Source organism: Pinus tabuliformis, chromosome 7 (genome assembly GCF_031772625.1).
Source record: "Pinus tabuliformis cultivar Carrire ecotype Pingquan chromosome 7, CPIR1, whole genome shotgun sequence".
NCBI lineage: Eukaryota > Viridiplantae > Streptophyta > Pinopsida > Pinales > Pinaceae > Pinus > Pinus tabuliformis.
Genome location: NC_142293.1, coordinates 471,016,094 through 471,028,473, shown reverse-complemented (window position 1 = coordinate 471,028,473; position 12,380 = coordinate 471,016,094). Strand labels below are relative to the sequence as shown.

The 12,380-nt window shown below is 41.3% G+C and overlaps 1 protein-coding gene across 1 annotated transcript; it reads left to right on the top strand.

Moving 5' to 3' along the window:
- The first annotated feature begins 5,224 nt into the window (after positions 1–5,224).
- On the top strand, positions 5,225–9,543 carry LOC149247988 (uncharacterized). The gene is made up of 3 exons (XM_089446747.1): positions 5,225–6,364; positions 6,862–8,559; positions 8,788–9,543. Exons 1-3 carry the CDS (start codon positions 5,225–5,227, stop codon positions 9,541–9,543), a joined length of 3,594 nt encoding a protein of 1,197 aa, XP_089302873.1.
- Positions 9,544–12,380: the final 2,837 nt, after the last annotated feature.

The following is a 12,380-nucleotide window of genomic DNA, read 5'->3' as shown; positions in this document are numbered from 1 at the left end:
GACTCTAGTTGCCTTCGATGTTTAATGAGCCTGAAAGGACAAGTGCTCAGATGATCTTTTTACTTTTAAAGAGTCGAAAAGGAACAAATTGAATGCTCTGGAGATTCTAGACAAGAGGGTTTACGAGACAAATCGCAAAACTGCAGTATACACCTTGGTGATAAATGAAAGAGAAATGACCAAGGACTTTACGTACGGCAGTCAATCTTCCCAAATGCTGTGTTCGGTGTGTTGCGATCGGTAAGGCGACAGACTCGGCTTCCTAGGGATAAAGGATTTCAACCTATTGGGGTCTCCCACCATATACTCGACGGTACAGGGAGCACAAGTTCGTACTAGCACTTATCGGATCAAAGAGGAAGAATCACCCAAACTCAGTGAAAATGACAGCTACTAGGTTTAAAGATGCCGGAACACATCTCTAGCCTAGACCTGTAGATGTTTTTCAATAAGTTCCAATGAGTTATTAGATTAATTGATGTTTATTTTAGGTTGATCTTGCCTAGAAATTTGACTTTCAAGTTCACCACGTGATGTATTATGAAATTCCTAGGAATGCAACTATCATGAGAAGCACTCTTTCCATTTAATTTCAGCAATGAAAATCCTAGCTATGAGGGATAGAGCATAGAAGTAATTTTTGAACAAGCAACAAAGAGCACAAACTAATGCAATTCCCTAAACCATTCCCTTTGAACACACAAACTCAAGCTCTAAAATGCAAATTGCATGTATTTATTTTCAGTTTCTCTTAATGTGAATGATGCAATAAGAAAAACTAATGCACAAACGATTCAAAACTCTTTTCATAAAAATGACGATTTGTGACAATTTCTTTTAAAATGGAAAGGAAGACTATACGACACTTTCGATTTTAAAGAAATGAAGATTTTTGACACTTTAAATGAAAATACAAATCAAATGCACAAATAAATCAATTAATTATTTATGAAGGAAGACTTTACGACACTTCATTTTTTGAAGAAAATGACGATTTTACGACACTTTTCTATCGACAAAACAATCAATCAAAACTACCTTTCGATAGTGGATTGCAAATGATAAAACAAATACATAAAAAACATCCAACAATCCAGTCTAAATAGGGCCAAATTAAGGAGATGAAAAGCTATTTCAGAGACAGAACATCATTGACATTCAACAACTCATTCAAACAAGAGAAAATTGGCAAAAACTTTCAGTTCCTAGATGGGAAACTGATCCTCAAGGGATCAGCGCAGACAACAATTAGAGACAGTGCGATGAATCGCACTAAACCTATGTGGGAAGTGCACTGCAGCACACTGTGTCCTTCATCAGACTGCATCGATGACAGTAAGCAATTCTGAAGGCAATTTTGTCACAGTTTCGACTCAATTTTCAATGAAAGAGGACTGAAATCAATAAACGACCAATGGTACTGTATGTAGAAATGTCTTAAGAGGCTAATAAGCTACTAAGAAGGCTAAACGATCCCCAATATGGTCGCCAATTTGTTTAGGGAATATTTAGTGTTCTTGGACAAACGCCTAACCCTCTAGATCTAGTAGCAGGTCTAGAAACAACAAAAAAAGTAATCTTAACCTTTTCTATAATCAATAGATAAAACAATAGAGGAGAGTAACCTACTTGTAGTTTTCGCTAGCTCCTTGTCTCCCTTGACCGATTTTGCTACTCCTTACCGTACTTAAACCGCTTGGAAAGTACCTGCACAACTACAGAAACAAAAACCCATTAAGGCAAATGATAATGATCTATTTCTTATAAATAAAATGGAATCGAGAACATGATATACATATGAAAGCATTAACTTGCAACACAACATAAGGAAAAAGTCTTGAAAACTTTATTGATAAGAGGAAAGATTACAACCCATATGAGCTCGATCCAGCAACACTCTTCCAATTCAATCCCTCTTCACCTCATGAAAAGCAAGACACTCCAACACTATTACAATACTTGCACTCAATTCTAATCTCATATCACCAGCATCTCCTTACAACTCAATATTTTTGAGCCCCTTACCTCTTAGATGAGTGATCTATTTATAGGTGAGTGAAGGAGGTTATGCCATCAATGGTGCTCATGAATGCCTTTCTAAATTTAGAAATCAGTTCCATGGAAGACGGGATAGGGGATTGATTTTTCCTAATTCCCTTTCTCATCCAAAAGCGAACTCAAAGGTGTAGGTGGCATTTGAGAAACTTCTAGAGGCTCCCTTTCAGAAGACTCGTGGCTAAACAGCCGGTAGACTCGTTAAGCAGCAAAGCGTACAAGAGTGAGTTTGTTTGTCAAATATTCAAAATGCCAACAAAATGAGAGCTGATCTCTCTTTATAACTCCTTGGGCCCCCTTAGCCTCATGTGGCCCCCTCCATCCACCCATTTGATTTTCCCTCCAAGCATATCAAACGGCTAACTCGAACTCCTATATGGGTGGCCCCCACATTCCACTAGTAGCTAAATAAAGTCAATTTGTCCCCTGAGTCCCTAAATTGAAAGTGTGGAGCCCTCTTCCTTAGTAAAAAATGTGCAAAAATTACGTAGCAGCCCCGTGTTACTAATGTGTTTGAGAAGGAACATGACACATTTCATATATAAAGGTTATAAAACAATGAGAATGGTGATTGCCTAAAAACAAAATGGAAATCGTAGGTGGCAGATAACCAAGAAGGGTGGAGAAAATTCTTACGGAAGGGCAGTGGAGAAATTTCGAAGGGGACAAAAAATTTTATGTATAAAAGGGGGGAAGCACTGAAGTAGGGGATGATTTCTAACTATGGGAGACAGAGCAGGAAGTTCTAAGAGAGTCAAAGACATTAAGTTTGATTGTTCTCGGAGTTTTGGGCATGGGGGCCAGAAGACTTATCTTCTGGATCTGGAGACCGTATAGGTAGACCCCATATATGCTAGGAGGAAAAGGGTGGTTTGGTAACAGGAGCGAAAGCCAAGGCGGATCAAAAGCATCTTCAAACACAAAGTTCGAGGTAAGTACTCAATAGAGAATTGATAAATTCTGCTTCAATATTTCACTCTGGATTATGAGTACAAATTTTGGGAAATTAGGGCTTGACATAATGAGTTTGCATTTATGTAGTCACTTAATGAACTGTAGAGCAATGGGCATTCTAAAGCTGTGATTATTCTCTCTACTTTCATTCCCAAGTTACGCGTATCATTTTTTGATAGTGCGTGTTAATGAATTTATGCAACTTCACTTTTCCATGTGATGTAGATTTCTGCATATACAATTTAGGACATATTGAATCTCAATTACATAATTTAGTTATTTGAGTTATAGTTGAAATGGTTATGCAACAATTGAGTGAATATCTTGTAGCTAGTTTTAGTCTTGAAAATTGTAACTAGTTTTCTTTTGGGTGTTGTAGCTATACTTCAAATTTATGCAACAATTATTAGTTCTATTATTGTAATTGTAGTTTAATTTTTACAATAGTAGTTGTAGCCTACTTTATATAAAAATATTCATTGCTATAACTAAATTTTCCCAAGTAGTGAGTCATTATTTTGAATTTCTATAGTAAAATTTTGTAGCAATATGTGGTGTGATTTGAATTGTAGAATCTAGTTTTTGCATAGTTCCAAATTTATTACAAGTAACTTTAAAGTAGAAGGCTAATTGCTTATTGATTAGCTAGAGTGAAAGTGTAATATGCTATCTAAAGTTTCCATCAAGATTTTATAAAGAAACGTAATGCATGAAACCTCTTGTAATTAAATAAGGCTAGTAATTTAGGATTCCCACAATGCATATCTAGTGGCGCAATGTTTTTAAAGCCTACAATCCTAGATTGACACTTAAAGTAGGGTTCTAGCTGCACATATTAGGGCCTATCACCTTGTAGAATCCTTGGTTTGACAATTTAATTAATTGTTATATCTATAGATAGTTGGTCTTGAGTTATATCCTCCCCTATGGTTTTGTGCATTGCTATAACTCCACATACAACTCCATGGGTTGATGATGTGGGTAGGTTGTCAAATGCCATGGTATGGGATTTTGGTCAAGGACCCATATCCATAGGTTGTTGGTCTTGAGTTATATTCATATACAATGCTTGTGCATGGCCACAACTCCACATACAACCCCATGGATTGAATTTCTAATAATGTCATGGGTACCTTGTTGAATACCCCCTACTTGCATTTTCATTAAGGGCCCATACCCATAGGTTGTTGGTTTTGATTTCCATTCCCCCATGGTGCATAACTCCACATGCAACACCATGGGTTGAATTCCCAACATTGACACAATCACCTTATTAAATGCCTCAACGTGTTATTTTATGTAAGGACCCATATCCATAAATAGTTGGCCATGAGTTTTATCCCCTTATGGTTCAAATGCATCACTACAACTCCACATAGAATGCTATGAGAAGAACATAGGTGCCTTGTCGAATGCCTACTTTGACATTTTGGTCAAGAACCCATATTCACGTGTGGTTGATCTAAAGTTCCATCCCCCTAGTTCTCATGCACAACTCCACATATACCACCATGGGTTCAATTTCTAATAATGACCTGAATACTCTTTCTAATAATGACATGAATACTGTGGAATTGAGGCTTCTGTGATCCATATTAAGTTCTGAGAAGATTTTTTGGTATAAATCACATTAGAATTCTTTTGTCGACGTGTTTTGAACCAACGAGTGTGGTTCGTCGTCAGGAAAAGTTGAAGAATCAGATCCTGGCTGCATGATAAATAGATAGAGAAGAACTTCTAATGACTAAATTTGACCAGGCAACGACTATATTGACCTGGGCAATGAGATGTGAATATAGGAATTAATTTATATAAAGGTTATATAAATAAATACTAAGTTAGTTGATTTAAGAATTAATTTACTAACTATTCTATATAAATCAAAATGAATCAAAATTACCGATATTAAACTTATATAAAAGTTATATAGATAGAGTTATTTAATTAAATGTTATGTTACTTAGATGTAAGTTAGTTAATATTAAACCCATATGTAATTAATAGTTAATTGAACTTTAGTTTAATAGAAGGTAACCAATTTAATTAATATGAATCAAAATTGGATGTATACTTTGGGAGTTGACGGATGTTTGAAGGAATAACGAAGTAGGGTTTCTGCAAAACCTGCAACTGTAGATCTGACCAGAACTCTACACTACTGTCAAACCAACAGTATCATGAAAGTCCACATCCGACTAGGAGCAGCAAGAGAATCATGAATATCCCCCAGGGGGAGGACGTTGCGCCTCCCCCAAGCGCTAATGACTCTCCACGGCGGTGTGAGGAAGGTACCAAACAAGCTGAACCAAATGAAGACAAAGAAGAAATAGAACCACAAGATACCAAAACGAATGACAGAGAGAACCCCCATATCACATCGAACACCTGTAGACTGGTAGCTATTGAATGCCCGAAGATAGAACTCCCAAGTCATCGGATCAATGCCCAGATCCAGTACATGAGAGACCATGCATTGATAGGCAAATTCATAGGAATGTGGCCAACAGAAAAAGCATTGCACGGTTGGATAACGGCTAAGTGGAAGCTGAAAGGACACATAACACTGCAGCTAGGACCTAAAGGGTTCTTCACGGCCATATTTAACTGCTTAGAGGACCGAAACAGAGTATTAGATGGAGGGCCCTATTTCTTCAACGCAGCTGGTCTTTATCTGAGGGGTTGGGTGGAGCGCTTCAATCCAGACAAAGAAGATCTCAGCTGGGTGCCAGTCTGGATCCGTCTTTATTCTCTCCCCATGGAATACTGGGACGAAGAGACCTTACAAACCATAGGAAATGGTCTCGGCGAATTTGTCAAAACAGCTGAGGAGACAAAACTCCGAAGATACACATCCTATGCCCGAATCTGCGTTTATATGCACCTCAGTAAGGCACTCCCGGATGCGGTAAGTATCTTTCACGATGATGTTGAATGGGTTCAGTTAATTGATTATGAACATGTGTCATTCCGGTGCAGGAGATGCCATGCACTGGGTCACCTGTTTAGGGATTGTCCTTTAACTCAGAAACCCTCGAATATCTCTGCCTCAGATGAGCCTGATCTGAGTGGCTTCACAAAAGTTGCCAATCGCAGGAAAAACCACAAGAGACCTGCTTCAAACCCTAAGAAGCCTCAAGCCAGTACATCAAAGCCCTCCACGAGCAACAGTTTTGAAGCGCTATCCCGGCAAGATATCCACAACCCTGAGATCCATGCCCCCTCTAAGGAGGATCCTTTGTTGAACATACAATCTGCACATTCTGATCCCAAGGAAAGCCAAAAAGAATCATTACCCATAGATCTTTCCCCCACGGCTGCGCGTACAATCCTCGCTTGGCTCTCTCAAATAATGGAGGTAAACAACTCATAGCCCGACCCTACAAAGGCATCAGAAACAACAGAAGGAATAGGTGATATAAAGCATATGGAAGAAGAACCAGAAAGTATAGATATTGGGGATTTGGATATTCTTGGCCTAGAGTAGGCATGCAAAACAAAGAATTATGACAAAATTCCAGAGAGACAGCTAGAGAATCTGGAAGTAATTCTCTCCAGGGCTCAAAGACAAAGATCACTAGGTATTCAAACTGGAAGCCTCTGGGATGGGAAAAACATCAGCAAAGATATCAAAAAGAGAGGAAGAAAAACGGATCTCCAACGCACCATATGCATTGGGGAAATGCTAGTGGAGTCAGGAAGGTACTCCAAGCTCACAAAGTATTACAACTCTCTTTCCAACCTTCCATCATGAAGCTCATCTCATGGAACATCAGAGGGCTCAATGGCCCCGAGAAATGCAGACTGATTAAAAATATGATAAAGCAAGAAAAGCCCCAAATTCTCTTTTTGCAGGAAACTAAATGCAACTCCATCTCTCTTGACCGAATTGCGGCAAAAGCTTGGCCAGGTAGTCAAGTAGCAGCAGTAGATGCCTCTGGCGCCTCAGGAGGCTTGGCAATTATATGGGATGCTCGTACCATTGAGCTCAACAACACTCATGCTAACAAGAATTTCCTTCAAGCGACTTTCCACATTACAGGAACCAATATACATGGTCTCTTAACTAATGTATATTTTCCCCAGGAGGCTATGCATAAGGTAGAACTTTTGAATACCCTTTCCTCAATCAATGCTGATAGGTCTCATCCACTCTGGATCAATGGGGGTGACTTCAACATGATAACCAAGATGGAAGAGAAGCGAGGAGGAAGGAACAATCTGGATAAGGAAAGTAATAATCTAAAAGAATACATTCAAAGTAATTGGCTCATTGACATGCCATTCAACAATGGACTTTATACCTGGAATAATAAAAGAGCAGGTTCCCAACAAATTGCGTCTCGCCTGGACAGATTCTTAATCTCTGACAACGCAATCCACTTAGGAGGAGACCTCTCAGCTTCAATACTGCCATTCTCAGGTTCAGACCACTGGCCAATCTCCCTTCAATGGTCTCGACCAGGCAATACAAGCCGCAAGCCTTTTCGCTTCGAGGCTTTTTGGATGACACATCCGGACTTCGTTAATCTAGTAAATTCAGAATGGACCAACTATACTCCACCAAATGGTACAAAAATGCTCCAATTTCAGCAGAAGCTTAAATACCTCAAAAGTAAAATAAAGCAATGGAACCATTCTTCGTTTGGTAACATTTTCCAGGCTCAAATAGCACTCGACCAAGACATGAAACGGCTGCAGCAATGGATCATCACAGAGGGCAGAACAGAGGAATATTCGGAACAGGAAAAGTCTCTTGAAGCACAGATCTCAGAAAGGGCCAAACAAGAAGAAATGCTCTGGAGGCAAAAATCAAGAATCAGGTGGCTAAAGGAAGGGGAAAAAAATACAAGATTTTTTCACAGAACCACTATACAACGCAGAATGAATAACAATATCACTCACATACAAAATGAGCAGGGGATAAGAGTGGAAAAACATGAAGAAATTGAACTTGAACTTCTCAACTACTTTAAGCAAGCCCATCAAGAACCACAGGTTGACAGAACACAAGCTATAGGAAAAATAACAAGGAACATCCCCAAAGTCATCACAGAGGAGCACAATCAACTTTTACTCAGGCCGATCGACTTACAGGAAGTGGAAAATGTTGTACATCAACTAAAAGAGGGAAAGGCGCCGGTTCATGATGGGTTCACTTCCAACTTCTTCCATAATTTTTGGGAGTTAATTAAAATGGAAGTCTGGCAGGTTGTGGAGGAATTGAGAACGTTGAGATGGATGCTGCCGGCTATGAATGCCACATTCACAACGCTAATCCCAAAAGAGGCTCAGTCTAATACCCCTGAAAAATATCGGCCCATTGCCCTGTGCAACATCATCTACAAGATTGTTTCAAAAATTGTAGCCTCAAGACTCAAACTGCTATTACCATTTCTCATATCGCCGGAGCAATCTCGTTATGTAGAAGGCAAGCAGATTACGGATGACATAATCTTAACTCATGAAATCATCCATTCCATGAATAACTCCAAGAGATTGGGTATGCTCCTTAAAATCGACCTCTCAAAAGCCTTTGATAGCTTAAGTTGGGTTTATATTCAGAAAATCCTAATTGCTTTTGGTTTCTCCATAACTTGGACTCGTTGGGTCATGAGTCTCATCTCTTCCTCTTTCTTCTCAATCTTGATCAATGGAATCCCCTCTTCACCTTTCCAGCCATCTCGGGGAATCAGACAGGGAGACCCTCTCTCCCCTTTCCTCTTTGTGTTAATGGTGGAAGGTTTAGGATGAAGTATTAAAGTTGCTCTGTCTTCCCAGAAACTCAGAGGCCTATCTTTTCCTAACACTCCCGCCTTCACCCATCAGCAATTTGTGGATGACAATATGCTCTTCGGTCACCCTTCAGTCCAGGAAGCTCGTCACTTCAATTCTATATTGACAGATTTTTCAGATGCCTCAGGAGTGAAAATAAACAAAGACAAATCTCAGCTATTCTTTTTCCATACTCCCGATGTCACCCAAGCTTCTATAGCTAGAATACTTGGATTCTTAATTGCCACTCTCCCTTCCAAGTATCTTGGTGCTCCTTTGACTGACTCTGCTCTGAAACACTCCTCATGGAGGCTGCTCTTAGAAAAGTTGGAGGCGCGCCTATCCTCTTGGACTCATAGGACCCTCAATATGGCCAGTCGTCTCGTCCTGATCAAGGCGGTTCTCCAATCCATGCCGTTGTATCTCTTCTCGATCCTAGCTGCACCCAAATGGGTCCTCAAAGATATCAAACGTATACAGAGATCCTTCCTGTGGGGCAATACTGAACAAAAACACAAATGGGCTCTGGTCAAATGGGACACAGTTTGCCTACCAAAGTCTGTAGGAGGAATGGGTCTGCGTGATCCTTATCACAACAACATTGTTATGGGCGCTCGCATTTGGTGGAAATGGCTCACTATTCCGTTCACCCCCTGGGCCAACCTTTGGACTGCAAAGTATGCTAACTATCGACCTATAGAAGAAATAATCCGAATTTCAGAAGTCAGCCCAGGCTCACTAATATGGAATGCGGCCAAGTAACACAAGCTCTTAATACAGCAACATAGCTTCTGGGAAGTTAAAAACGACAACACATCAAGGTTTTGGGATGACTCATGGCAGCAACAACCCAAATTAAAGGACTTAATCTTACCTCATCAAATCCCGGAACAGGAATTGCAAACATCGAGCATAGTCAAGCACTTATGGCTTCCATCCACAATGCAGGGGAATAGGCAATGGTGTAGCACGGATTACATATTAAGATAGGGAACAGAATTAGCAAAACAGATTCTAGGAACTGAACTAACAAAGAGAAGAATACAATATTCAGAGGAAACGAATGTTCTTAGGTGGGGCTATGAGGAAAAAGGCACCTACACTACAAGGGAGGCATATCACATCATTATGAAGGAACACATTGTCAAGGATCCTCTCTGGAATAAAATATGGGACCCCAAAATTTGGCCGAAAATCTCCACCTTTCTATGGCTTTTATGTCACAACAAAATCCTAACACATAACAACCTCAGGAAGAGAAGCTTCCACGACCCCTCCTTATGCCCCAATTGTAAGCAAGAAGAGGAAACCACTCAACATATTATGAACTCTTTCCCACTAGCACACAAGCTCTGGGAAAAGGTCAACTTTAGATGTCAAAAGGATGGATGGATACAAGGCGATATTATCTCTACTGTTCGCAATTGGGCACAAAACCCATTCAAAAGCAAGCTTTTAAACTCCTTATGGAAGTTAATACCGGGGTTTCTCATGTGGACAATCTGGAAGGAGAGAAATCGACGTATCTTCAAGGATCAATCTATGCCCGTGGAATCTCTTTGGAATACAGTATGTCAGAATATCAAGGAAACTTTACTTCTTCAAACTTGGTCTGAGGAGGACTTCCCCTCCCTCCCACAGGAACAAACCATATGGACAAACTGGAATCTACAGTGGAATCAAGAAATGATAATCAAAGGAAAAACTCAAGCAAAAAGAAGTACTCCAGATAAGTGGATTCCTCCTCCCCGTCACATGTTCCAGCTAAATTTTGATGGAGCCTCAAAAGGGAATCCAGGAAAGGCTGGATTTGGAGGAATAATCAGAGATCATAAAGGTAATCCTTGTCTAATCTACATTGACTCAAATGGATGGGACACTAACAACTCAACAAAATTAGAAGGATTATGGCAGGGTCTTATTTTAGCCCATAAACATGGACTATTCCCACTTGTTATAGAAGGAGACTCGCAGGTCCTTATAAATATGGTCACAAAATTATTGTAGGGAACACCCTCAAGTAAGGTGAGCAACAGCTGGAGAATGGCGAGTTGATTAAAACTCATTGAAATATGACTCTCCTCCAATAGGGTAATCAATCTCAAGCACATACGACGGGAGGGAAACAAAGTAGCTGACCTACTGGAAAATATAGGAGTAGAAAGCGGAAAGGATCTACATACAGGTATGCTCTCTACGCTAGCCACTGAACACCAGATACTGGAGTATAAGGAATTGGTGAAGAGTGAAATGGCTCAGGAGGAAGAAGCGCACCCGGATGCGGGTGAAACCCAAGATCATTAATGGCCACCATTCGGATTGCCGGCGCTAGGACCTGCCAGGCGGTGGGTTATGCTCTGCTCCAGGCTCATCTCAGACGAAACCTGGCCAGTGTGCATGCTGCAATAAATGGCCCCTCAGGCCGAGATTTGGAAGCAGATGATATTCATATGGCGCCTCTCGAACCCTCTGTTCATCCCCCGTTCCTTAGCTTCTGTCCGCCTCAGGCTGGAATTTCTTGCAGCAGAACAGCCACAGGGAGACGATGTTGGCTCCTCTGCTGTATTGATCTTGGAAATGGGCACCATTACTCCCACTCCAGGCACTGCCCTTTAAATCCTGCTCAGGAGCCCTGTATTCACAACCCGTTCTCCCTCCCGTCCGCTTGTCCAGCTGATTTTCACTCCAACCTCACTGGTATGGTCCGTCACTGCATGAGGAGTCACAGAGGAGGAACCCGAGGAGGCAGCGCAGAGCTCGGCTCCTGCCTCTCCCCCTCAGCACCATGAAAACTCGCCTCCCCCCAGGTCGCCGCATAGTCACTATCCCCATACGCGCAGTGGGCGGGGGCAAGGGTCGGCCTCAATGGCTGCGCACAACGATATTAGGCTCCATACTGCAATTTCTCCTCTGCGTCCAGGCTCTGTCCCTCACTCGACCCAATTCAGGTTCCAGAGTAGTCTGAATAGACCCATTATAACTGCCAATGTGACTATCGTTTTCTCTGAAGAAGATGAGCAGAACAATGACCAAGCGAGGAATTTTGAAGAGCACTCTTAGGAAGTGAGAAATCCGGAAATGGGTAGGGGTTCTGAGAAAAAGTCGAAGGATGATGGCGGGGGCGCAAGCCACAACAGACTGCATGGTGGAGAAGCTCACGCAGGTGATATTCAGCGAGCTGGTGGCAGCTCTGCAGGAGTTGCAATAACGATAGGGTTCGCTGGTAGTTCGAGCGACACCCAGCATGCAAGGGGGCCTCCAGGTGGTGCAGCGAAAGGCGACGTGGCGGAGAAGGATGAAGACTGGGACCAGTATGCCTGCTTCATTGTTGAGGAGACACCTGACGAGGATGACAACAAATGACGCCACGTGGCATTGTTGCCACCCACGAGCCAGCTCAACCTTCTGCTGCTAACGGGTTGGTCTAGTCATTTGATGTTTTTGCTGTTTGTTTGTCTGATCAGAGGGTTTGTTGTTCTGTTGTTGAGTTTGATGGTGCTGAGTTGTATCTTTTTCTGGCTTTTGCTTCAAAACATGGATCCAAGTCCTATGTGTGGGTTTCCTTTGGTGACAGTCTCGGGATATATGTTTGGTCTTTT